Source organism: Gigantopelta aegis, chromosome 2 (assembly GCF_016097555.1).
Source record: "Gigantopelta aegis isolate Gae_Host chromosome 2, Gae_host_genome, whole genome shotgun sequence".
NCBI lineage: Eukaryota > Metazoa > Mollusca > Gastropoda > Neomphalida > Peltospiridae > Gigantopelta > Gigantopelta aegis.
Genome location: NC_054700.1, coordinates 38,024,276 through 38,052,086, shown reverse-complemented (window position 1 = coordinate 38,052,086; position 27,811 = coordinate 38,024,276). Strand labels below are relative to the sequence as shown.

Sequence of the window (27,811 nt, the reverse complement as noted above, 5' to 3'; positions counted from 1 at the left end):
AATTGCTGTTTGGTTTGACCTAAGAAGGAAGGTAAAAGCGTTTTAGAAATAACATTTTTTTTAAAACTATTTTTGTGTGCAAATTTACAAACCAATCGGTTCAGAAATAAATAACTTGTAGTAAATTGTATAGTATGAAAAAGGGCGTTCCCTGTGGTACGGACCATAGTAAGCTACATACCTATTTGGTACTGGTTCTGTGTAGTCGTATGTCGGCTCTGGCTACGAGGGCTGTCCTGAGCACTTCTGGATACAAACATATAATCGGGAAATCATAATGTTCTAGAATGCACTGCAAGTTGGTGGTTTGCATTTTGTCGCCGATTTGGTCTACTTCTAAACAACAGATACTTTCTTTTACCGTGTCCATTGGTCTGCAGTTGCCACACATAACACCAATCTCGGTTTCCCAATCGCGCAATATTTTCGACATTTTCTTCCAATTCATCGCCTGAAGATAATCCTATGTCGAAGTCCGACTCACTATCATGTTCGGAACGTTCGGGCTCAAACATAAACGGTTGGTAAGCCATTGATCAAAGCGCTAATGTAAACAAATCTATCAAAAAGCACATGGTTTCACATATTGTTTACTGGCTGGCTGTTCACGTGCTACGTCACAGCCAATGCACGCGGCTTTTCGCGTAGTTATTTTATCCATGCGCGTAAAATAGAAACCGTGTTAATATTGTCAATTAATCCTAAACCCGTTAACATATTAAACATTTTATTGCATCATTCTTCATTTTAGGCTCCATATTTGTTTAATTTGGCATTAGAGCCAGCCTACACCTTTCCTTTAAAAGTTCATATAGATATATATATATATATATATATATATATATATATATATATATATATATATATATATATATATATATTCTGTTGAGTATTGTCCGAAATATACATATATTTTCTGTATATACAAAATATATATTTATTTATTTTATTTTACTGTTTACTACCATATCTAAGTAGAGAATACTAGACCGCCCTGTATAGGAACGTTCTGTACATAGCTGTCCTGACTACATATATTTTTTATATATTTACACACGCCACGTTATATATTTTATTGAGTATAATTCGAAATATACATATATTTTCTTTATATACAAAATATATATTTATTTTCTTTACTGTTAATGTGTTTTCCGCCATATCTAAGTATACTAGACCGCCCTGTGTAGGAACGTCCTGTACAGAACCGGTAAGGTTTTGGTCCCTTATGCGTTCACTGGGTTCCCTCCTACAAAATGTACCGAACAAACCCTCGTACTTAGAGTAACATTAAAATCGTTTTCTACGTGAAACGATTACCCACAAACGTTTCCGATATCCATTGGCTGGATATCGATGGAAGGATAACGAATTTCCCGGACATATGCGATTGGAACAGTTAATAATTGAACAATGGTCGTGGCCTCGCATTGCTTTTGCCCCCCAATTTGCAGATAGGTCTATTTTGGCGAGATCTCGCGAAATCTCGCGGTTTGCGTCCTCGAGTAACTCCGCAACGGGCACATGTGGAATGAGAAAGAGGTCTATTGTGTGGACAATGTAACGCTCGACCGGACAGGATCTAAGAAGCAGGAGCTTAGGGGCACTATAGGGGTTAAAGAATTAAATAACATTATAAATGAACATGCACTAACAAACGCATACAGATATTTATACCCAAACAGAACCTCCTACACATACCACAGTAAAGCTTATAAAACATACTCTCGCAACGACCGAATCTTAATCTCAGGGCCATTCTTACCTCGACCTTCAGACAATGAAGTTGTCTAGCGAGAACGTGGTGATTTCTCTCCCCCCCCCCACCCTGGGGGCTGTGTTGCGTGTACTTGGCCCACTAGTCAAGTACCGCATTGAACACAATGGAGACAGTGCTGTTGTAACCTTGAGTTACGGAGCTACCAACTCATCAGGATCGAAGAGGAGGAACCGGAGGCGGCGACCTAAGACTTCGCAGGGGGGACCAAACCTAGCGGCTCAACCGCCAGGAGCGGTCCCACCTGCCCCGAAGAGGAAGATCAGACCAACGGGAGCGAGACAGGGTGATCCAAACCCGGTGGCTAAACCACCGGGGGCGGTTCACTCTGCGCAGCCGCTCCCAGTTTCTGACCGGAAGCACTCGCCAGGAGCGGAAGAGGGGGGACCAAAGCTGTCAGCTCCACTGACAGTGGCGATCCCTCCTGACGACCCACCTGCTGAGATGGAAACTGGACACGTCATCGTGACGGACCCCCCAGCGAGCCCACAAGCGCCTTCCACTGATGATGTTGTTGCCGACCCTGCAGCCGGAGGGGAGTCCAAGAGGAGGAAGATGTCAACGGTTTCCGAACCGGGGACACTCGACCAATCCGAATGGACTATCGTATGTGAAAACATCCCATCCAAATGGCAGGGTTGTATCCACGGTGACTTCACCGACACCAACCAACTAAAGGGGCTCTGGAATGAGAACAACTGGCGAAACCTACCCAACGGAATTGGGAAATACCAACTGCACTCAACAGGAACTGGCAACCAGATCCACGTGACTGCAAAACAGGACGGACTGTACAGGCAAGGACTCTTGATACCGGATATGACCAATACTACGATCCATCGTATCCTCAAGATAGTGCTGAGAGATATATATCCGGCAGCCATCTACAGGAATATCAAGGTCTTGATTGAAGGACTCCCCAACTTCAGGCCTGGACAGTCCATCACCTCACCATGAGTCCTGTTATACCAACCTCCTACCAACCTTTACCTCCGTGAGTACCAACCTTTTTTATTGGGCTAGTTAGACTTTAAACGTTTTGGAAGCAGTTCTAAATTCTTATGTTTATTTTTTTATAAGTAGTCTAACGCATTTTATTTTGGCGCCCGTTCAATTGCTCAAAATCACCTTAAAACTTTTCGGCCGAGCAGTCTTAACCATTTTTGGCTAAAATTTTAGAGTCCAGACATGTATCGGTATGCAGTACTCTTTGTAGACTTAGGTAAAAAACAGGCTTCACCGAGGAATCGAAATTCAGCCAATCAGAACACGGCTCCCACTCGGTGTTACTTCTTGTTTATGAAGTGTCTGCTAGTCGGTCCGCGCTAACTAAATGGCTTTTTTCCAAATTCCGCCCACCTCAAACTTACCCCCCCCCCCCCCCCCCCCCCCCTGCTCCGGAGTCAGTCACTGGCGAAGTCAGAGGCTAATTCCGCAGTGGGCGTGCCTGAACCTTCGTGGATAGGGGCACGTAAATACAGTCACCCATACCCATAATCTCAGGGCAGTTTATCGCTGGCCTAAAAGAAGCTGGTGTAACTCAGTGCGTATATACTGACCACAAGCTTGTTTGGGCTGACTTCACCTTTGACAAAAACAACAACGGACCTGGACTATGGGCCTTTAACAATAGCATTCTGAAAGACAAAAACTACGCTAATTTAATAAATGATTTTTGGCAGACTTGGAAAACAAAAAAAGGGGATTATGAGGATCTTTTGTTATGGTGGGATTTGGGTAAAGTAAAAATAAAAACTCTGACCAAGGACTATTGTAAACGAAAACGCAGGACTGAAAGGACGTACATATATAATTTAAAACAAGATGAAATTTTCTTAACACAACTAGACGAGTTAGGACACTTGGACGATTATTCTGAATTATTAAATGTACAAAATAAAATTAAAAGCTACGAACAAATACAATTACAGGGTGCTAGAATTATGGCCAAGGTCGACGAAACAGAACAAGGTGAAAGATGCACGGCGTACTTTGTAAACCTTGAAAAACAAAAACCCAATAATAAATGCATGGACTCTTTAATAACTGAAGACGGTAATTTAATTAACACACAACAAGAAATTCTAGAATAAACTACTAAATTTTATAAAACCTTATACACTTCAGAAAAGACAGACGTTTCGGCACAAAATTATTTATTAAACAAAATGACAAAGACATTAAACAATGAAGACAGAGATGCATGCGAAGGGGAAATAACTCTTGACGAAGTCTCATCAGCTATTAAATCTTTTGCCAATGATAAATCGCCTGGCTGTGATGGATTGTCTGCAGAATTCTACCAGAATTTTTTCGGCCTTATTGGTAGTGACCTGGTAGAAGTAATTAATGATGCCTTTAGTAAAGAAAAATTAACTTTCACCATGAGGCGCGGTGTAATCGTTCTAATTTGGAAAGGCAATGAAAAACAACTTCTAAAAAATTGGCGCCCGATTTCGTTACTAAATTGCGACTACAAAATTATCACAAAAGTTTTGGCCAGTAGAATTCGAGATTTCTTACCAAAAATTATTCACCCAAATCAAAAATGTTCAGTAAAAGGCAGATCAATACATGACGGTGCATCATTGATAAGGGACTTAATAGAATACGTTAATCGTGAAAATCTACCGGGGTTAATTCTTTCTCTAGATCAAACCAAAGCTTATGATAGAGTAGAGTGGGATTTTTTATTCAAAGTGCTCAAAAAATTTAACTTTGGACCAAATTTCATAAAAATGATTAAGACTTGTTACACAGATATTTCATCTGCGGTAAAAGTCAATGGACATATTTCAAATTATTTTAACTTATCTCGGGGTATTAGACAGGGATGCCCGATCAGCACAGTTTTATATATTTTAGTAGCAGAAACTTTGGCGGAAGCTGTTCGGGAAGATACAAAAATTAATGGAATAAATCTACCTGATGGCTTCGTTAGTAAGTGGGTGGGCTACTCAGACGACGGCAACGCGACCTTATCAGACCTAGACTCAGTTAAACAATTGTTTAAAGTTTTAAATATATACGAACGTGCTTCTGGAGCCAAAGTCAACCTTCAGAAAACCACTGGTTTCCTAATGGGGAGACTTAGGTACGAGAAAGATACGCCTATTGATATAAGATGGACAAACGAAAAAATCAAAATCTTAGGGTTTTATTTTGGTAACGTAGATGTTTCCGCCGATAACGGGGAACCAAAAATTCAAAAAATTAAAACGATTTTAAACATTTGGAGTAACCGTAAATTAACCTTACATGGAAAAGTAGTAGCAGTAAATTCGCTTGCCACTAGCGGCATTTGGTACCTATCTAACGTTTTGGAATTACCGGAAAAATATGCTAAACAAATAGATAAAATTATTTTTGACTTTATTTGGAGTTACAAAAAACATTTTATATCAAAAGAGCAACTTCAACTACCTAAGGAGTTAGGCGGGTTGGGTGTCGTAAATATTCGGCTAAAAATTAAAGCACAAAGAATTAAATTTGTAAGTAGATTTTTAAGCCTAGAGGGCGATGGCCACTGGAAATCTTTAGCGGATCACTTTTTAGGCCAATACAAAAACTTAAATATTGAAAGACATGTTCTAAAATGTAAAATTATAAATAAAAAAGATAATTTCATCTCAATGCCGAATATCTACAGGGAAATACTCTTAACATGGAAGGACCTTGACACTACGAAAACCCTCTTATATCAAACAAAACATACACAAGTATACGTAGAGAAAGACTAAATTTAGTCAAGGACATTTGGGACTCGGGGACGAACGACTTTTTGGACTTCGCTGGTTTTTCAACTAGCGCGGTATTTTATCGCCAATTAAAAGACCTACAGGACAACTTTTCGCGGACATTACTAAGGACACTACAAAATGAAGACCCCCTTGATGGTGACTTAGACGCCAGCTTTCGTATCAACATCGGTGACACGAAAAAAGACATGACAGACGCGAAAACTAAAGACATATACGCAGTCTTGTTAGTAAGAACTTACAAAGATGCATCATTTAAGACCAGGTGGAATATAGCCTTTAATGAAACCATAAACTGGCAAAACATTTGGAAAACATTAAATTCAGGTTTCATTGAAAATCCCGACTATGATTTAATTTATAAAATGATTAGAAATGACTGGAAGATTGCGTCCACTCCGGAGTGCCTTGTGTGCAACGGAGTGGACTCAGTCTTGCATGCCTTTTTTCACTGCAACAAAACAAAACTATTTATAAAGCAAATTGAACCAATCTTCAAAAAACTTTTCGGTAATAAATTTCGCTTGAACCCGTACGCCATGATTTTTGGCATAAAACATAAGCCTGGAGATTATGCATCGCAGTTAGGAATTTTTCTTTGGAGTAAAGCGATAAGGGTAATATGGACAACTAGAAAATTATTAGAGGGCGATAAGCCATGTAACGAAATGGCACTTTTCAAACATTTAGTTTATTCAAGGGTTGAAATAGAATTTTTTGCCGCCTTAGAGCGGCCCAACAAAAAAGAAAAATTCTTAAGACACTGGTGTTTCAAGGGGGTCATTGCCTCGTGCAATGATGCCTTTGACATTACATATAAACTATGATAAAAAATGGCAAATTGCACCAAATGTAGAAAAATAGACCTGGACCCCCCGGCTTGTAGCTTTGGGGGCCAGGTCCGCAAACCAGGTTAAGATATTGTAAATACACACCACTTAAGTCACACACACTTATAATAATATAAAGAAAACAAAAATACAAACATGCACTAACTGAAACAAGCACTGACACTCATATGTAGATCTTTATTGGCCACATTCAAGGAGAACCTGGTTTATTGTAAATAGGGAGGTCTTTTCTGAAATAAATGGGGCACCCGGCATGTTCGGGACCTGCCTGAAATGAAAAAAATAATAATAATAAAAGAGGTGAAGCCTGAATTTTTGTTTTCTTTTCAGATTAAATTACACTCCTCCAAAATGTTTATTTTAACATTTGATCGATAGAGGAAACATGCAAATGTGATATACTTTAAAGGGACATACCCTAGTTTTTTTAAACACTAAGGCACATGTTTTATTATTAAAGCCGCACACCCTAGTTCCATCCAGCGAAAATAAATTATAATTTGGTTATCTACAAACCTGTAACACACTTAGATCACGTTTTTATCAAATGGAGTGAAAAAGCAGGTTTTATATCGATAAATACCATGGGAATCCCCATGTCCCAATTGCTTGAAATAATTTGAAAGTTAGTATTCTGATGTCACCGGTAGATGTCGCTCGAAGCACAACAATGCCTACGTCACGACAAATTTCACAGACTGGGGTGCAAAATTATTGGTTTTAAGGGTTTGTAACGTTTTGTATTGAGATACTTACTTGTCTGAACTTTTTTGTTATTGAAAATGTTCACGAACTGTGAAGAAAAATCTCACAAATGAACAACAACAAATCGGACGTTGATTGCGCGAACCGTGCACGAGAAAACAAACCGAACCAAAATGATAACGGTCACGTGGTATACCAACATCTGTGACATTGAAATGGAAATATCCCCTCTAAAAATAGATTAGACCTTGTCTGCTCAACGGTTTTTTCTCCGACGCGCGTGAGTTTTTCAGAAATACGAAAAATGCATTTTGTGGTATTACAAACACCAGGATTACTAGGATTACCAAAAAACACTTCAGGTGAATGGAAATGTATATTCTAAATAATAAACGGTAAGTAAAGTGCAATTTTATTTGTGAAAAAAATGGGTTTAATAGCGAAAAACAACGCCGTAATGGTTAACAACTAGCCGTAACTATGGTGTGTCCCTTTAAGAGCCGTTCTTAATAACTGAAATCATACTTTACATAGATTTTTATTGTTTCGATTATCCATTTCCATACATTCGAAGTGTTTTTAATATCACAAAATGCATTTCTCATATTTTTAAAAGGCACGTGCGTCTGAGAAGTAACAGTTATGGGGTTACAATTGAGTGAAACATTAGTCTGTGACTTTGAAATAGTGAAATACCCCCTAAAAATAGACTAAAACTCAACTCCATAACTGTTATTTCTCAGACGCACGTGTGTGGGGGTGGTGGTGGTGGTGGGGAGTTATCGATCTAGTATTTTGTCTAGTTGGTCTGCCGTATCTACCGGCCATTGGATTTTAGACCGGTAGAACTTAAGCCATCTGATTTTAGACCGGTAGAACTTAAGCCATCGGTCTTTAGGCTGATAGGTACGGATTCTGTTTAGCGTGCCTATAACCAATGAAGGTTCAAGCACGCTGTCCTGGAGACAGTCGATCAGACTGGACTGCCTCTGAAAATAGAACTATCGATAAATTCATTCATTTTAACTCATTTTCGTGCTTATATCCAATTAAGGTTCAAGCGCGCTGTCCTGGGTACACATCTCGGCTATCTGGACTTTCTGTCCTAGAAAGAAATATTTTATTTAACGACGCACTCAACACATTTTATTTACGCTTATATGGCGTCAGACATATGGTTAAGGACCACACAGATATTGAGAGAGGAAACCAGCTGTCGCCACTTCATGGACTACTCTTTTCGATTAGCAGCAAGGGATCTTTTATATGCACCATCCCACAGACAGGGTTGTACATACCACGGCATATGATATACCAGTCGTGGTGCACTGGCTGGAATGAGAAATAGCTCAATGGACCCACCGACGGGGATCGACCCCACACCGACCGCGCATCAAGCAAGCGCTGTACCACTGGGATACGTCCTGCCCCTTTGACTTTCTGTCCAGGACAGTGAGTTAGTGGTTATGGGCTGAGATTCACATCCTAGGAAACACTAAACAAAATAACTTCCGGCTGGGTTAAAGTTCGAGGTGCACCAACTTTTGATAGAGAAGTTAACACCACAAGTCCTGTGATTGGTTATAAATATGAGTGTGTTGGTTGTAAAAAGAAATTAGTTTCATCTGGGCTAAAAATGTATACAATTTTAATTCATCTAGTACCACTGTGCTAAGTAGCCTTGTGCTTGGAATATGTATCATTGTATGGGTACATGTAAAAAAAAAGTACTCAAATTTTGTGCGAAACTAGGGGTGTTGTAAAAACATCTGGTTATACCGAAAATGAGCCATGAAAGGTACCATTTACTGCAGTTAATACTTTGAGGTAGAGGTTGTAGTAATGATATTTATGGGTCCTAGTTTGGTTGATATATTGTATATGTTTTTAAACACAAACGTTAACATGGTCGCCTATGGGATTTTAATTGATATAGCCCAACCCCCTAACCGGTATCTGAAATAGAGTTATTTCCCTTGATCACTTCCGTCATCGTGTATTTCCGTGTTTTGATTAACGATGTTTTGGTTAAAAAGATGAATATAGACGAAATAAGACACGTTTTACGAACGAAGCTAGCACATCTTCTTCAATCCGTAAGCATTTTATTGCAGCATTTTTCCTTCAATAATTAACACTGAGTATTTGTACATATTGGAAAATGGAAACCAGACGTTTTCGAGTTCAACCCACACAGTTACTCTAACTTTAGGTCTCACTACACATATCACTTCCGGGTGACAGTTCATTCATCACGGTCCACTATAGTTCCTAATTGTGACACATGTTATGGTTCACATATTCACTTCTAGGATGGTGAAGAATTAAAACAATATGTATGTTTAATGGTAAGCCTTCTGGCTGTATTTTGCCCATGTCATTTTGTATTATTGTGCATCGACCTTTTGGGACATGGGTATATAGCGCAAGTGACAGCCGGAGTGAATCGGTTAATGAACCACCTGTTCGGACCGGTACTACAGCCAGATGCGGTCATATAGCAAAAAACTGAGACGGAAATGTTCTCAATTTTGGAGTGGAAATAAATGCTTATATAATGTATGTTCACAATGGTGTATGTTGTTAGTGCCAACGAGAACCCGTTCTATGGGCAATCTTCGCTTGAAGTTGGGCAGTTTAACATGGGTGTCAATGGCAGATGACATCTGTGTAGTGAGACCTTAACTTACTGTAACTGAGTTAGTAAAAGTTCTCCCTCCCCACCAGTGGCACCACCCCTTAGTATGACAGTATCGTATAAAACCTTGAACCAGCCTACCCCATAAACCGGTCTATTTACATATGACTTGTTTTTAAGGAACCTACATGCGTGTAAACCCTGACATTGGAATGGGTTTGTTGAATTAAGAAAACCTTCCCCAAAACAAAGTGCACAAATGAGGAAACTTTAGACAAGTACTGAAGTAGATATTCAAAATATTTTTACACCTAGGGAAATGTATACATGACCAGCATTTTACACTGTACACACTATATTAAATAATGTGTAATATTAAACCAAGTTAAAGAAACAACTGTTTTATACCGAGCTGTCATTGTCAAAATATTATATTGTCTGCTTTGCATAAGAGTTTTGGTGACGTCATGTGACACTTGTCACTCTTGAGAAACAATAGCCCAATTTACGGGTGTATCTGAAGAATGTCAACATTAGACTATGACATGCATTTAATCTCATCATGCGTGCAACAAAAACTGGCATGAATATTAGTTAACATATGTTGGTTGATTTTGATAATAAATTGAACAAGGTAAAACAGTGCTCAAACTAGTCCGAACAGATGTAGAAAGAAACTATGGTTCTTTCTACGTCTGGATATTGTTACATACCCTATATATAGCTGGTATTTAGAACTTGTCTTGTGGCACCATTGTCAACCATTTCTCAACTGAAATAGTGCAACAAATGGACACACAAACTAAAAATGTATAACCTATACACATACACACTAAATCCCGATTGAAGTACTTGTGACATTATTAACAAAATAAATCTTCCAACGACAACCTTTAAAACTTTCCCTGCTATTTTAAATTTGCTAAATAGAGGCAAGCAACTCGCCCTGCACTTTAAGAAAAGTACATGTTTGTATTGACTTAATGTGCGCCCTGCACTAGGCTGTAACATAATGATGGCACCAACGGCATCTCAACAGCAAGGAGCTACCTTTCGATCAACTAAGTCAAATCAACTTATCTCCCATCCGCCCCAAACCTTTTATTGTTCTGAATGGAGCAGCCGATGACAGGTGTGTGCTACAACAGCTTGTTCTGAATGTGCACGTTAAAACATATGACCTGATCTAACCTGAGCATCACAAGCTCCTCAAAAAGGCAAAATGTATACACATAGTGTACATTATCTGGACTGCCCCAAAACCACCCACTGGCTATGTCAGAGGCTGGACCCGTGGTAGGCGTGCCTGAACCTTTATTGGATATGGGCACGTAAATAGAGTTCCCATTCCCATACATTATCTGCCAGTATTTAACATTTGCACATTTGAAATCTGTCTACATACAGCAAAATTACCTTTCAGTCATGTTTATTTTATGCAAATGTCACTTTTAAAAATATTGCCAATGGTAGGCTCGAAATTGCCAACCTCAGCAATTCTTTTAAAAATTGCAGTGGGAGAGAAATTCTTAATTTCGAGCCCTGGATCACTACATGTCAAAGTGTAAAATAAACTAATGGATCTCAGCCCTCACCCAGGCCCGACTGAAGTGAGTTTCTGAGATCAAGGGGCCACATAACATGCTTGTCATGTGAACGCACTCACTTTCCTGTCAACCTACATGTAGTCCAAGGTGGACATTATTGTGTCAACCAAATGTTAAATAAATACAGGGGACTATATTTAAAAAAAATTAGGTACATCCAACTGGAAGTTACTTCATGCGAGTTTTACTTTGGTAACCACTTGTTTGTATGTGAATTATAATTTAACCCTAACAAACTTGTACAATACTTCTTTCTAGAATTATGGTCAAAATTAATATTTTAAATTAACTTGATTTTTTTTCCAATTATAGTAGTTTAAAGCGGCAGTATCCGGACTATTTTTATTATTTAAGCATATAGAACAGAAAATCCAGTCACGTTTGGTGCATATATGACGCCGCACTCCGCATTGGTTTCACTACGCTGGCCAGGTCAAAAACAAAGCCAGTATTTCGAAAGTGGGACACTTTTGATGGGCTACCACCATCTTGGTTTTTATTGGCTTATCACAAATGTGGCACTCCCCAACAATAGATCACATGAGATTTCGCAATTTTTGAACAAATTTAACTGTCTTGATTATGGGGTCGTCTCATATCTCCAAAACATATTTATATCCATAGAGGTATGGTACAGTGCCTTTCCAGGGGTCGGTGGGTGGGGGATTTGCCTTGAAATTTTGACAGTGGCCAGCTGTTGGCATATGCGTTACATGTAAGGGGGTGTTACTAATTAAGTAACGCTCTAGGGGTAGAGGAAGAGGGTACTGTGTTCGATTTACATTTAACATTTTTCAAGACTATATGTTATTTTTACTTAGACCTAAAAAGGTGGGGTTTTTTGGAAATGCGTTGTCAGTCTAGGATCGATCCCCATCGGTGGGTATACAAAAAGACCATGGTATGTGATATCCTGTCTGTGGGATGGTACATATAAACGATCTCTTGCTAAAAACAAATGTAGCGGGTTTCCAAGGTGTGTGTGCAGGGATTTCAGCGGGGTTGGGGTTATAGACTGTTTTAGTATTTAGCGAAGTTTATATGGGGCCATGCTCCCCCAGAAAATACATTTCAATTATTTTTAAGCTTGGGCAAGTAAGGGTTTCAACCTCCAATACCCTCCCCCTGCACATGCACCCGATTCCTCTCTAAGATTATATGTCAAAATTACCAAATGTTAGACATCCAAAAGCAGATGGAAGGAAGGATAGGATATGTTTTATTTAACGACAAACTCAACACATTTTATTTACGGTTGTATGGTGTCGGATGATTATTAAATCAATATATGCTCTAACTTTACCCTTTCCAAACGAAAGAATATTTATTTGAATTTGTCGATTTTAACACGTAAAATTAAGAAGTGAAAACGTTCATTGTCTACTTAGTATATTTTATTTAAAAAATATATACATGATTAATGTGTTACTAGTATACACACTAAACTTTGAAAGTTCTACTAATACTTTATAAAATATTAATTCTGAAATAGGAAGGTACGATTGTCGATAATACATTGTTAAGATCAAACCGGTTTTAACGAAAGACTCCAGTACCGTATCCTCAACCGAACGTTCTTTGTACAGCGCAAGATTTCTCTTTTAATTTTTTGAGACAAACCCTACAATTTGAAATCGGCAAATTCACATGTTAACTGAAACTGACAACAGGCTGTCGTTTGTGCTTTGCCGAGCTATGGCGGCACAGGCAACGAATCAAGCGTATACTTTTGACGATCTCCATTCATAGCGAACACACACAACTTTTTAAAAAGTGCATTTGAGCTTGTATTTCATATTTGTGCATGAATTTATAATGTGGTAACCAGAGACTGTAACTTTAATGTGCTATGCATTAAGTCTGCAAAACTGTCACATAACTGTTTGGTGGTTCATATGATTTTAAATTTGCATTATTGACACATGATGAATCTGATTGTTTGCATGTAATATTGTGTCCTGTAAGTATTATGCTAGCAATTGAAAAATCACACCATCAGTAGACTAATTAAAGCACTGATTTTGTGCAAAATATTCTCTTTTTGTACTTTTTCTGTTATTCAACTTGAAGAAAATGAGACAATTTGTGTGACAATATATATTTTTTACATGTACCGTGAAACCTCTCGAAACCAGACCCTCTGTAAACCGGAATTCCCTCAAAACCGAACCTTTTTTATGGTCCCTTTTTAAATATCTGTAGTATCTGTACATAGAGAACCTCTCTAAACCGGATACCTCTTAAAACTGGACTTTTTACTTGGTCCCAAGGGTGTCTGATTTAGACGAGTTTCAGTGTAGTTGTTAAATATTTTCTTGTTTCTCAACATGTTTTTGTTTTTTATTTGTAGGCTCCCGGATCTAAAGATCTTGTCATTGGTTCAAACCTCACCAAAGCCTTGGATCGAATCGCTGGAGTTTCATTTTTGAAGGTACCATTATAATTATTATGTGATGTTATTGGCTATGATTAATAAAATAAGTTATATTATTTTGTTAATTTAAATTTGTTAATTTAAATTTATTAATTTAAATTTGTTAACAATTTGTATCAATTTCAGAGTCATGATGTGGACAAAATATTTATCCTGGATCCCGTACAGAAAAGCTTACCAGGAGGTTCAAGGTACTTTTTATGAGCATTTAAATCTGTTCTCTTTCTTTAGAACTAAAACCGGTCTCAGTGGTGTTGTGGTTAAGCCAGCGGACATAAGGCTGGTATAGGTTACTAGGTTCACAGCTTGGTACCGGTTTTAACGACTCAATGGGTAGGTGTAATACCACTACACCGATTTCTCTCTAACTAATGACTAACCACAAACCCACTGTCCTGGACAGACAGCCCAGATAGCTGAGGTGTGTGCTCAGGACAGTGTGCTTGAACCTCTATTGGATATAAGCACAGAAATAAAGTTGAAATGAATGAATTTAGAACCAAAGCCAGTGTTTTCAAATGTTCGTGACCATTCAGTGCTTAGTTTTTACGTGATACCATGAGTCCAGTACTTACTATAATCAGCTAGAGTTTAATGATTTTAAAAACTGTTAATTAATACAAATCTACAGTAAAACCCCTCAAAACCAGACCCTCGGTAAACCAGAATTCGATCACAATCAGAAGTTTTTTTGTGGTTCCTTTTATAATATCATTACAAAACAGAACGTCTCTAAGCTGGATACCTAAGCTTAAAACTGGACATTTTACTTGGTCCAGTGAGTGTCTGGTTTAGAGGTTTTTCACCTGATAATGATTTTTTTTCTTTCAGTCGTTTCTATTTTGTGCGTTCCGAGATGAGGACGGTCAAGTGCATCGCAGATCACATCAATGCAGATCTGAGTCAAGGAATAAAGCGGTCGAACACCATCATCTTTGTACCACGCAAGGTACACTTTTAACATGATTGATTACACACCATCATCTTTATACCATGCAAGGTACACTTTTAAAATGGTGATCATACACTCATAGTTATATCACACACAGTACACCTTTAACATGGTGATCACCCACCATCATCTTTGTACCACATAAGGTACACTTTTAAAATGGTGATCATACACTGTCATCTTTGTACCACACACGGTACACTTTTAATATGATCACACACCATCATCTTTGTACCATGCAAGGTACACTTAAAATGGTGATCATACACTGTCATATTTATATCACACACAGTACACCTTTAACGTGATGATCACACACCATCATCTTTGTACCACACAAGTTACACCTTCAACATGGTGATAACCAACCATATTTGCACCACACAAGATACATTTTTAACATAGTGATCATACACCATCATCTTTGTACCACACATGGTACTTTTAAAGGTGATCATACACCATCATTTTTGTACCATGCAAGGTACACTTGTAACATGGTGGTCATACACCATCATCTTTGTACCACACAAGGTACACTTTTAAAAGGGGATCATACACCATCATTTTTGTACCATGCAAGGTACACTTTTAATATGGTGATCATACACCATACTGCTAAAAAACCATCATCGTAATATTTACCAGGATACACTTACAACGTGCATGGTGATCATATTTGTACACTATCATCATTCTACTACATAAGGTACTCCCCATGGTACCCCAAGTTGTAAATTGTTACATGCTAATACTGGTAGTACAGTGACTGTGAAGTTGTATGACATTAGCTTCAAACAGTAATTATAGGTAAAACATGTATTGGCATAGATATTGTATTAAGACAATGCTTCTTTCAAAGTTTTAGTGCTGACAGTCTTGTTTCTTCAAATATGGCAATTAAGCTCATTTCTCTGTATTCATGGACATTTGATATACATTTGTATTGTGTGTATTTGTATTCAGTAAGAAGAATGGTTATTGATGATTAATTGATATTTTAGAACTGTCAAATAAGATCAGACACAGATATATACTATTAGGGGCTTCTCCTGCTAGATATAAAGGTCACTTAAGAACAGCACTTTTTAGTCCCCTATCAGTCCAACCGGAGGAGACTATAGCTTTCATCTCTGTCCGTCTGTCCGTCCGTCTGTCTGTCCCACATATGTTTTCTGGATGGTTTTTGCAGAAGGCTTTGAGATATTGAGCTGAAAGTTTGTGTATAGTTTCATTATGTACTGTTACAGATCAAACATTTGATTTTCATGACGATTTACCCATTTTTGATGGAGTTATGGCCCTTGAACTTTGGAGATGTGAAAATTTGTTTTCTAAACTTTTTTTTTCAGAAGACCTTTAGATATTGAGTTGAAATTTTGTGTATAGGTTTATCACGTACAGTTACAGATTAAGTTTGACTTTCATGGCGATTTACCCATTTTTGACACAGTTATGGCCCTTGAACTTAGGAGATGGGAAAATTAGTTTTTTGGATTTTTGTGATGCCTGAAGATATCAAGATGAAATTTTATATATAGCTTTATTATTTGTATATAGCTTTATTATTTGTATATAGCTTTACAAATTAAGTTGAAGTTTCGTGGTGATTTACCCACTTTTCAGAGTTATGGCCCTTGAATTTAGGAGATAAGAAAAATTGTTGGGCCCGGTAGTGGACATATATTGCTTTAGCAGTACTCTCAAAATGCTTATTATATTTCTGAGGCCACCCTTCCCCCCACCCCCACCCCCCCCCCCACCCCACCCCCCACCCCCCCCCCCCCCCCCCCCCCCCCCCCCCCCCCCCCTCCCCACCCCACCCCAGTAGGCAAGACTGATGATATTTAACTATATGGTATGTGCTGGATTTCTTTATTTTTTTTATCCAGCTACATGTGTGTGAGATGATCCTGGAACATGAAGGCGTGTTTGGACAGATCACAATCGAAGAGTTCCCGCTGGATCTCATCCCACTGGACCGCGACCTCATGTCAATGGAGATGCCCGAATTCTTCGGCTCGTTTTACCAGGTCAGAGCATCAGTGTAGAGTGGTAGAACTAGGTGATGCCCGAATTCTTCGGCTCATTTTACCAGGTCCAAGCATCAGTGTAGAGTGGTAGAACTAGGTGATGCCCGAATTCTTCGGCTAATTTTACCAGTTCAGAGCATCATTGTAGAGTGGTAGAACTAGGCGATGCCCAAATTCTTCGGCTCGTTTTACCAGGTCAGGGCATCAGTGTAGAGTGGTAGAACTAGGTGATGCCCGAATTCTTTGGCTCGTTTTACCAGGTCCGAGCATCAGTGTAGAGTGGTAGAACTAGGCGATGCCTGAATTCTTTGCCTCGTTTTACCAGGTCCGAGCATCAGTGTATAGTGGTAGAACTAGGTGATGCCCGAATTCTTCGGCTCGTTTTACCAGGTCCGAGCATCAGTGTAGAGTGGTAGAACTAGGTGATGCCCGAATTCTTCGGCTCGTTTTACCAGGTCCGAGCATCAGTGTAGAGTGGTAGAACTAGGCGATGCCCCAGGTCCGAATTCTTCGGCTCGTTTTACCAGGTAGCATCAGTGTATAGTGGTAGAACTAGGTGATGCCCGAGCATCAGTGTAGAGTGGTAGAACTAGGCGATGCCCGAATTCTTCGGCTCGTTTTACCAGGTCCGAGCATCAGTGTAGAGTGGTAGAACTAGGTGATGCCCGAATTCTTCGGCTCGTTTTACCAGGTCCGAGCATCAGTGTAGAGTGGTAGAACTAGGCGATGCCCGAATTCTTCGGCTCGTTTTACCAGGTCCGAGCATCAGTGTAGAGTGGTAGAACTAGGAGATGCCTGAATTCTTCGGCTCGTTTTACCATGTCCGAGCATCAGTGTAGAGTGGTAGAACTAGGCGATGCCCGAATTCTTCGGCTCGTTTTACCAGGTCCGAGCATCAGTGTAGAGTGGTAGAACTAGGTGATGCCCGAATTCTTCGGCTCCTTTTACCAGGTCCGAGGTCCATCAGTGTAGAGTGGTAGAACTAGTGATGCCCGAATTCTTCGGCTAATTTTACCAGTTCAGAGCATCAGAACTAGGTCAGATGCCCCGAATTCTTTGGCTCGTTTTACCAGGTCCGAGCATCAGTGTAGAGTGGTAGAACTAGGCGATGCCTGAATTCTTTGCCTCGTTTTACCAGGTCCGAGCATCAGTGTATAGTGGTAGAACTAGGTGATGCCCGAATTCTTCGGCTCATTTTACCAGTTCAGATCATCAGTGTAGAGTGGTAGAACTAGGCGATGCCCGAATTCTTCGGCTCGTTTTACCAGGTCCGAGCATCAGTGTATAGTGGTAGAACTAGGCGATGCCCGAATTCTTCGGCTCATTTTACTAGTTCAGAGCATCAGTGTAGAGTGGTAGAACTAGGCGATGCCCGAATTCTTCGGCTCGTTTTACCAGGTCCGAGCATCAGTGTAGAGTGGTAGAACTAGGAGATGCCCGAATTCTTCGGCTCGTTTTACCAGGTCAGGGCATCAGTGTAGAGTGGTAGAAATAGGCGATGCCCAAATCCTTCGGCTCGTTTTACCAGGTCCGAGCATCAGTGTAGAGTGGTAGAACTAGGCGATGCCTGAATTCTTCGGCTCATTTTACCAGGTCCAAGCATCAGTGTAGAGTGGTAGAACTAGGCGATGCCCGAATTCTTCGGCTCGTTTTACCAGGTCAGGGCATCAGTGTAGAGTGGTAGAACTAGGCAATGCCCAAATTCTTCGGCTCGTTTTACCAGGTCCGAGCATCAGTGTAGAGTGGTAGAACTAGGTGATGTCTTCAGCTCGTTTTACCAGGTCCGAGCATCAGTGTAGAGTGGTAGAACTAGGCAATGCCCAAATTCTTCGGCTCGTTTTACCAGGTCCGAGCATCAGTGTAGAGTGGTAGAACTAGGTGATGCCCGAATTCTTCAGCTCGTTTTACCAGATACGACCATCAGTGTAGAGTGGTAGAACTAGGCGATGCCCGAATTCTTCAGCTCATTTTACCAGGTCCGAGCATCAGTGTAGAGTGGTAGAACTAGGTGATGCCCGAATTCTTCGGCTCGTTTTACCAGGTCCGAGCATCAGTGTATAGTGGTAGAACTAGGCGATGCCCGAATTCTTCGCTCGTTTGACTCGTTTTACCAGGTCCGAGCATCAGTGTAGAGTGGTAGAACTAGGCGATGCCCGAATTCTTCGGCTCGTTTTACCAGGTCCGAGCATCAGTGTAGAGCATCAGTGTAGAGTGGTAGAACTAGGTGATGCCCGAATTCTTCGGCTCGTTTTACCAGGTCCGAGCATCAGTGTAGAGTGGTAGAACTAGGTGATGCCCGAATTCTTCGGCTCGGTTTACCAGGTACGAGCATCAGTGTAGAGTGGTAGCCCAAACTAGGCGATGCCCGAATTCTTCGGCTCGTTTTACCAGGTCCGAGCATCAGTGTAGAGTCTTCTTCGAATTCTTCGGCTCGTTTTACCAGGTCCGAGCATCAGTGTAGAGTGGTAGAACTAGGCGATGCCCGAATTCTTCGGCTCGTTTTACCAGGTCCGAGCATCAGTGTAGAGTGGTAGAACTAGGTGATGCCCGAATTCTTCGGCTCGTTTTACCAGGTCCGAGCATCAGTGTAGAGTGGTAGAACTAGGCGATGCCCGAATTCTTCGGCTCGTTTTACCAGGTCCGAGCATCAGTGTAGAGTGGTAGAACTAGGTGATGCCCGAATTCTTCGGCTCATTTTACCAGTTCAGATCATCAGTGTAGAGTGGTAGAACTAGAGCATCAGTGTAGAGTGGTAGAACTAGGCGATGCCCGAATTCTTCGGCTCGTTTTACTAGGTCCGAGCATCAGTGTAGAGTGGTAGAACTAGGTGATGCCCGAATTCTTCGGCTCGTTTTACCAGGTAGGCGATGCCCAAATTCTTCGGCTCGAGCATCAGTGTAGAGTGGTAGAACTAGGCGATGCCCGAATTCTTCGGCTCGTTTTACCAGGTCCGAGCATCAGTGTAGAGTGGTAGAACTAGGCGATGCCCGAATTCTTCGGCTCGTTTTACCAGGTCAGGGCATCAGTGTAGAGTGGTAGAACTAGGCAATGCCCAAATTCTTCGGCTCGTTTTACCAGGTCCGAGCATCAGTGTAGAGTGGTAGAACTAGGTGATGTCTTCAGCTCGTTTTACCAGGTCCGAGCATCAGTGTAGAGTGGTAGAACTAGGCAATGCCCAAATTCTTCGGCTCGTTTTACCAGGTCCGAGCATCAGTGTAGAGTGGTAGAACTAGGTGATGCCCGAATTCTTCAGCTCGTTTTACCAGATACGACCATCAGTGTAGAGTGGTAGAACTAGGCGATGCCCGAATTCTTCAGCTCATTTTACCAGGTCCGAGCATCAGTGTAGAGTGGTAGAACTAGGAGATGCCCGAATTCTTCGGCTCGTTTTACCAGGTCCGAGCATCAGTGTATAGTGGTAGAACTAGGTGATGCCCGAATTCTTCGACTCGTTTTACCAGGTCCGAGCATCAGTGTATAGTGGTAGAACTAGGCGATGCCCGAATTCTTCAGCTCGTTTGACCAGGTCCGAGCATCAGTGTAGAGTGGTAGAACTAGGTGATGTCTTTGGCTCATTTTACCAGGTCCGAGCATCAGTGTAGAGTGGTAGAACTAGGTAATGCCCAAATTCTTCGGCTCGTTTTACCAGGTCCGAGCATCAGTGTAGAGTGGTAGAACTAGGTGATGCCCGAATTCTTCGGCTCGTTTTACCAGGTCCGAGCATCAGTGTAGAGTGGTAGAACTAGGTGATGCCCGAATTCTTCGGCTCGGTTTACCAGGTACGACCATAAGTGTAGAGTGGTAGAACTAGGCGATGCCCGAATTCTTCGGCTCGTTTTACCAGGTCCGAGCATCAGTGTAGAGTGGTAGAACTAGGAGATGCCTGAATTCTTCGGCTCGTTTTACCATGTCCGAGCATCAGTGTAGAGTGGTAGAACTAGGCGATGCCCGAATTCTTCGGCTCGTTTTACTAGGTCCGAGCATCAGTGTATAGTGGTAGAACTAGGTGATGCCCGAATTCTTCGGCTCCTTTTACCAGGTCCGAGCATCAGTGTATAGTGGTTGAACTAGGCGATGCCCGAATTCTTCGGCTCGTTTTACCAGGTCCGAGCATCAGTGTAGAGTGGTAGAACTAGGTGATGTCTTCGGCTCGTTTTACCAGGTCCGAGCATCAGTGTAGAGTGGTAGAACTAGGTGATGCCCGAATTCTTCGGCTCGTTTTACCAGGTCCGAGCATCAGTGTAGAGTGGTAGAACTAGGAGATGCCTGAATTCTTCGGCTCGTTTTACCATGTCCGAGCATCAGTGTAGAGTGGTAGAACTAGGCGATGCCCGAATTCTTCGGCTCGTTTTACTAGGTCCGAGCATCAGTGTATAGTGGTAGAACTAGGTGATGCCCGAATTCTTCGGCTCCTTTTACCAGGTCCGAGCATCAGTGTATAGTGGTTGAACTAGGCGATGCCCGAATTCTTCGGCTCGTTTTACCAGGTCCGAGCATCAGTGTAGAGTGGTAGAACTAGGTGATGTCTTCGGCTCGTTTTACCAGGTCCGAGCATCAGTGTAGAGTGGTAGAACTAGGTGATGCCCGAATTCTTCGGCTCGTTTTACCAGGTCCGAGCATCAGTGTAGAGTGGTAGAACTAGGTGATGCCCAAATTCTTCAGCTTGTTTTACCAGGTCCGAGCATCAGTGTAGAGTGGTAGAACTAGGAGATGCCCGAATTCTTCGGCTCGTTTTACCAGGTCAGGGCATCAGTGTAGAGTGGTAGAACTAGGCGATGCCCAAATTCTTCGGCTTGTTTTACCAGGTCCGAGCATCAGTGTAGAGTGGTAGAACTAGGTGATGTCTTCGGCTCGTTTTACCAGGTCCGAGCATCAGTGTAGAGTGGTAGAACTAGGTGATGCCCGAATTCTTCGGTTCCTTTTACCAGGTCCGAGCATCAGTGTTGAGCTGTGGCATTAGGCGATAGCTGTATACTGAGACCAATCCGGAATTTAAAAAACAGTTTTGGTTTTGCTTGATTGCCTCATAAAAATCATTAATTGGTGACTGTAGTTTCATTTTTCCTCTTTTTGAAATATAAAGTTAAAAAACCAAAAAAAAAAACCTTTCCTATATACAATAAAATAATTTACTAACTTACCAACTACTACACAAGAAGGTTCAGTTTTACTATTTATAACAGAGCAAACATACATGTAGTTTAATGATGGCCTAAGGAATCTCCAAAATGTTTCAAATAATATTATATTATTTGGTGCACACATTAATACGGTTCCAACTAGCACATAACAAAAATAGTTTTTAAAAATGTATTCAATTCCTATCATTAAGAACCCAATACTTGGTGCATAGGGCATCATGGACCCTTTGGCTATCAGTAAGTGTCAGTTTAAAATCATGCTGACAAATATTTAAATGAGACGTCTTTCTTTTTTTCGTTTTTGTCCTCCCATGTTTTAGAACATAAAAATTATATGATTTTTTTTGTATAATGGTTTATATTTAATTAAAAACATTTTACCATGCTTATCCCGCTAAAAATCAATAGTTTTAAATCATTCAGACATTTATTTTTCTAAAACATTTAATTTTTAAGATGTCTAATAATTATTCTTTGCTCCAGAATCTTTATTCAGCAGTCTAGATTTTCACCTTGTGCATGTACATGTATCATTTCCAATAAGTACTCAGAAGGAATAAATTACAATACACTTGTGATGGCATCAAACTGAATTGTATTGGTGTTATCACACTGTCTTTCATTTTCACAAGCAATTTTTACAGCAAGTTAGGATTTTGACATCCATGTTGGTGTGTAATGCAACTTATATTTTTATCGTTTGGTTTTGCCTGTTAGGACAGTGATGAAACGTGGCTGCACACTGTGTCTTCCTCTCTCGTCAACTTCCAGACACTCTTTGGAAGAATACCAAATGTTTACTGTATTGGCGGCGGCGCTAAGGTTTGTAGTTTGCATTTACGGTTTATGGTATTGAAGGATGGTGTTTACTTTTAATCCATTTTTGTAATGCTTTGTCAAAGTTGGAAGGTGTGACACATTAATGTCACTTTTACTTTGCAAAAGTTTTAAAAAATGGGGGGAAAAAGCCAAAAAAACTAACAAATTGGTCCAAATGGGGTACGATTTTTTTAAACCGGAATTGGTCCGAGAAGTGGTCACATGTACAATCTCCAGGTTTATACACTTCAATGGTTTCATTTTCCAGGACTTTAGTACTACTTTGGTTCATTTTTCAGGATCTTTTTAAACATCTTTTTTCTAGGAGTTTGAATATACATGTATCACAAGGAGAGGAATGTTTTGCTTATTGACATTGTTTATTCAGCGGCTGCTCAGTCTCAAACATACAGTCTTTGTCACACATGGTCCACAGCAGTTACATCCCACTCTGGGTATATCATTTGAATGCTAACGTAACTGTCGTAAAAATACATAAATAAACATTTAGAGTAGATTTTATCAATTACATTTGATGTAGCGTATACATAATACTGATATAGACAGGTATCTAATACTCAAATAACAAATCACTGTGTGCTGAATCAGTGGCGAATCCAGAAAATCCATTTAGTGGGGGCCCCAAAGACATGTGGCCGAAGGTCACACACATTCCCAAAGGGATTCCTCAGATTCTCCAATATAAAAAATGAAAAAATAAATGAAAAATGTAACTGTCGCACAATTTAGAAAATCCCTGGGGCCTCTCCTCTTAGATCCGCCACTGTGAATAGAACAATCAGCTAGGTATCTATTGCTTCTGTTTGTCCAAACTTGATCAATCTCTCTGCACTGATCTTTCAGGAGTTTATTTGTGTGTCCTCAAACTGTTCAATTTCGAGATCCAGGATAACTTACTCAGGGTCGAAATGGCCTGTGGCCAGGTCGCCAAGTGCGACCAAAGTCCTGTTTTGGCGACTTGAATATTAAAAAAATAATGGCATTAGTCATCCAAATAATACTATTATTTGAGCGACCTACTTTAGACCTATAACATATGAGCCACTATTAATATTTGTATTGCATTTATTTTTTCAACATTAAAATCTTGCTCGTGGTTTGTGGTTCGCTTACTTGCCAACATCCATTATTTTTTGGGCCACCATATTTTTTGGCAAGTTTCGAGCTTTGTTACTATTTGATTCTGTTTATTCAGCAAACTGATCTGCTGATTTGGTTAGATCAACAATGTTACTTTCCAATCTCCTTTTCATTCTTTTCATTTCATCTTTTTCTGATGTTATTTGAATAACTTGATCAAGATTGTTGCTAATCAAAAAGAACTAATTTAGAAACCACTTTACATACACTTTGCATATATCACGAAGTGCATGCTGATGTTTAGATGTTGCATTTGGTGGTTTTCTGTAATACAATTTCAACAAACAGTTTTCTCCTTTAACTCCTACCTGTACTAGCTTGCAACTTGTCAATTTCTTTACACTTTATCCTGACCTCTGACCAAGGCCAAGGCATCTACATCCAGTGCTTGTGGATCTGGGACTGGTGAGACGTAAACTGCTAACTGTTTGTTGAATCTTGTGGCGAACAGGTCTATGTTCGGAGTCCACAAGTTTTGGCATGACAGATTCGTGATACTTGATTGGAGCTTTTTCCAACAGTTTACGGACTATCTTGATTAAAACAAAAGTCTTTGCATTCCATTCTCATTTCAAGAGACTGCCTTTCAATAATTGGTTTTGAAGAATTGAGCCTTTTCAGTTCCTGCTCTGCCAACAGACTGGAAACCCTGATATTGTCTAACAGTTCACTTTTCATGAATCTTTGCATGAAATGTTTACACAAATGATACATATCTTCATCAGGCTTTGTGTTTTTTCTGGAGTAACTGAGTGAACATTGATCAAGTACATGTATAATTTCAGTTTGCAGTAAAAGACATAAGATAAAATAGGATTATCAATAAATGGCTTTTCCCAACAGTTTACAGACTGTACTGATCAAAAGGTCTTTGCATTCCATTTTCATTTAAAGAGTCTGCTTTTCACTCATTTGTTTTGAAGCACTGAGCCTTTTCAGTTCCTGCTCTGTAGCAAAGCCGATGTCAGTCTTAGAATAATTGCAGTGGCTTTTCTTTTCATGTGGATCCAGTGCCAACAGACTGGTGACTCTGATATTCTGTAACAGTTCACTTTTTATGAATCTTTGCATGAGTAAAACAAATGAAAACATAACTTCTCATAAGAAAGACAACATTGGTTGATCAGTTTGGTTTTGAACCAGGAATGCCAAAGTGTGCTTTATGATCGAAGCAGAAAATGTGGATATTTGCTGTAATTTGTTACTACTAATTAACTTGTTGTTGCAACATGTCTTGACAGTTTCAAAGGTTTATGTGTTGGTATCGGATATCTTCTTGTGGAAGCTTGCACAATGTTGCTCCATGCATATCTTCAACTATGCAAGCTTCCTACAAATATGTCATCATTTGTGGTAGCTTGCGCATGCTTGCAGCAAGCATGTCTTCATTTGTGCAAGATTCCAAGTTCAGCCATCTTTATTTTGCTAACATTTGCAAACCATTGAGTTTGGTTGCCGAAGTGGTCACTGAGTTTAACCTGAAGAGCATAAACCAGTGTAGCGGACAGGTTTTTTTTTGCTTTGTCTGGCTGAACTCAGCACAAGCCTCTAAAAATTATGAGACCGATTGTTTCATTTGCACATGGCTCATGCAGATCTAATTTTGCATAAACCATTTTTTGTTTTGGACATTATTTACAGGAACATGATGAGTTGTGCAAGAAGGAGATAGGTTACCATTAATGGGTTACGCAAATTTTTAATTCTTAGAGGCCAGGGCCTCTCAGTTTTAAATGATGTCACACACATGCAGTTGTATCGCATTGTCATTATGATAAAGTCTCGGGACTCTATAGAGTCCTCAGTTCAGACTCTAAAAGTTTTATAAGGGCCAGGCCAGGAGCCAATTTCACGAAACACAGTTAATTTACATATGTGACTGTAGTAGTTATATCATTCATACGTGTACATGTGTTTAGAATCTATTTCAAGCAGAAAATGACATCATTATGGAAAAAACTGAAAAGAAATGTGTGTACTTCAAATTATATTAAATTTTGTTATACTGTTAATAGAAATAAGAATTGTGGTTTAGTCGTAGCTTTACATGCCAAACTAGGCTTACGATGTTTTGTGAAATTGGGCCCTGAACATGGTTGTGTGTGTTTCAGATGGTTCATCACTTGATGAAGACTCTGCAGGGCTTGACAGGTGAAGACGTCCATCCGGGGGAGGTTGGCAACCTCGTCATCATAGACCGAGGTATGTCAGCTGTAGGTTGCACAACACCATTCTCTTTTGCATGCATATCAATACAATTTTTATATCAGAATAAATTCTGTGAAAAATAGAAAAAGGGTTACGTGACTGTTATATTTAGGAAGTACATTTACTTCTTAACTTCCATGCAAAAGATAAACATAATGGTTATATGGAATCAGATATATGGTTAAGGATCACACAAATATTGAGAGAGAAAAAAAACACTGCTGACTTTCCATTGGCTACTCTTTTTGATGAGCAGCAAGAGATCTTTTATAATTATTAATTATTTCACAAACAGGATAGTACATACCACAGCCTTTGTTACACCAGTTGTAGAGCACTGGCTAGAATGAGAAGTAGCCCAAAGGGCCCACAAATTGGGTTCGATCCTAGACCAACTGTGCACCGAGCAAGTGCTTTACCACTGGGCTACGTCCTGCCCCGTTTAGTTTAGGCAAACAGATTTCACAGTATTATTGTTGTTTTTCAGATGTTGATATGGTGTCACCTCTCTGTTCTCCAGTTACCTATGAAGCATTGTTAGATGAAACGTTCAGTATTAACTGCAGTGAGTATCCAATGATAACATATCTCTTATATGCTACTCAAGGTTTGACAGATTCACTAGCTTACGGCATCAGCTAGGGAATTTTCCGTCTGGGATAGTGGAAGTTATCAGCTGTACAACACACAGTGCACTAGCCAAAGCTTATCTGAGAGCTAGATACTTTCTGAAACATTTGTTGAAAACTATGCTGCTATAATTTTATACTAGAGTGTTGTTAAACATCTGGGGCCAATTTCACTAAAAACCGTAAGTTTACGTCTGCTACTAGCAGTTATACCGGGCATACATTTACACGTGTTTGGCATCTATTTTACAAAGAAAATTACATCATTACAGAAGATGGAGCATTTTAATGACAAAAGAAAATGAAATACATGTACTTAAAACTATATTTGTTGTACTATGATAGTAATAAGAATTGTGTTTTAGTTGTAGATTTACATTTACGTGCAAAACTAGGCTTATGATGTTTTCTGAAATTGGGCCCCATTATCATTTTACTTGACATTTAGTATTTAAAAAGCAAGTTGTCAACTGGAAGGATTCGAACCTACTGCACCGATTCACATGGCATTTGAAAGCCCGCGACCTTAAATTACGAATTTAATGGTTTTCTGTTCACCTTGAAATTATTATTTAAAGTTGTACTGAATCAAATAACATCCAGCAGGGTCAAAGTTGGAGGTGCACCAAACTTTTGATAGAACAGTTAATTGGTGATAAATATGACAGTGTTTGTTATCAAACAATTTAATTTCATCTGGGCAAAAGATATAAATTATGCAATTTTATTTCATCTAGTACCACTGTGTTAAGTACCCTTGTCCTTGAAACATGTATGGGGTACATGTGAAAAAAGGTACCACAATTTTGTGCAAAACTAGGGGTGTTGTAAAAACATCCGATTATATCGAAAATGAGCCATGAAAGGTAAAATAAATTTCAGTTAGTACTCTGAGGGAGAGATTGTTGTACTGATATTTATGGGTCATAGTTTGGTTGATATACTGGTATTGTATATAGTCTATGTTTTCAAAGACAAATGTTAACATGGTCACCTACGGGATTTTGTTTGGTATAGTACAACCTTAACTGCAGTTACTGTAATTTTAGTTGCAACATCATTTCTAATTGATGATTTTTAACTAAATTTGGGATTCTT

At 39.7% G+C, this 27,811-nt stretch overlaps 1 protein-coding gene across 1 annotated transcript in view; it reads left to right on the top strand.

Annotated features, from left to right (window-relative positions):
* Positions 1 to 9,067: 9,067 nt before the first annotated feature.
* The window catches only part of LOC121385060 (vacuolar protein sorting-associated protein 33B-like), a 32,833-nt gene continuing 14,089 nt past the window's right edge, over positions 9,068 to 27,811 (top strand). The window contains exons 1-8 of the mRNA XM_041515599.1: positions 9,068 to 9,187; positions 13,687 to 13,767; positions 13,897 to 13,961; positions 14,602 to 14,719; positions 16,615 to 16,755; positions 22,614 to 22,718; positions 25,988 to 26,078; positions 26,572 to 26,649. Of these exons, the coding sequence (XP_041371533.1) occupies positions 9,128 to 9,187; positions 13,687 to 13,767; positions 13,897 to 13,961; positions 14,602 to 14,719; positions 16,615 to 16,755; positions 22,614 to 22,718; positions 25,988 to 26,078; positions 26,572 to 26,649 (739 nt within the window). The 5' untranslated portion in view covers positions 9,068 to 9,127. The remainder of the gene's footprint in view (positions 9,188 to 13,686; positions 13,768 to 13,896; positions 13,962 to 14,601; positions 14,720 to 16,614; positions 16,756 to 22,613; positions 22,719 to 25,987; positions 26,079 to 26,571; positions 26,650 to 27,811) is intronic.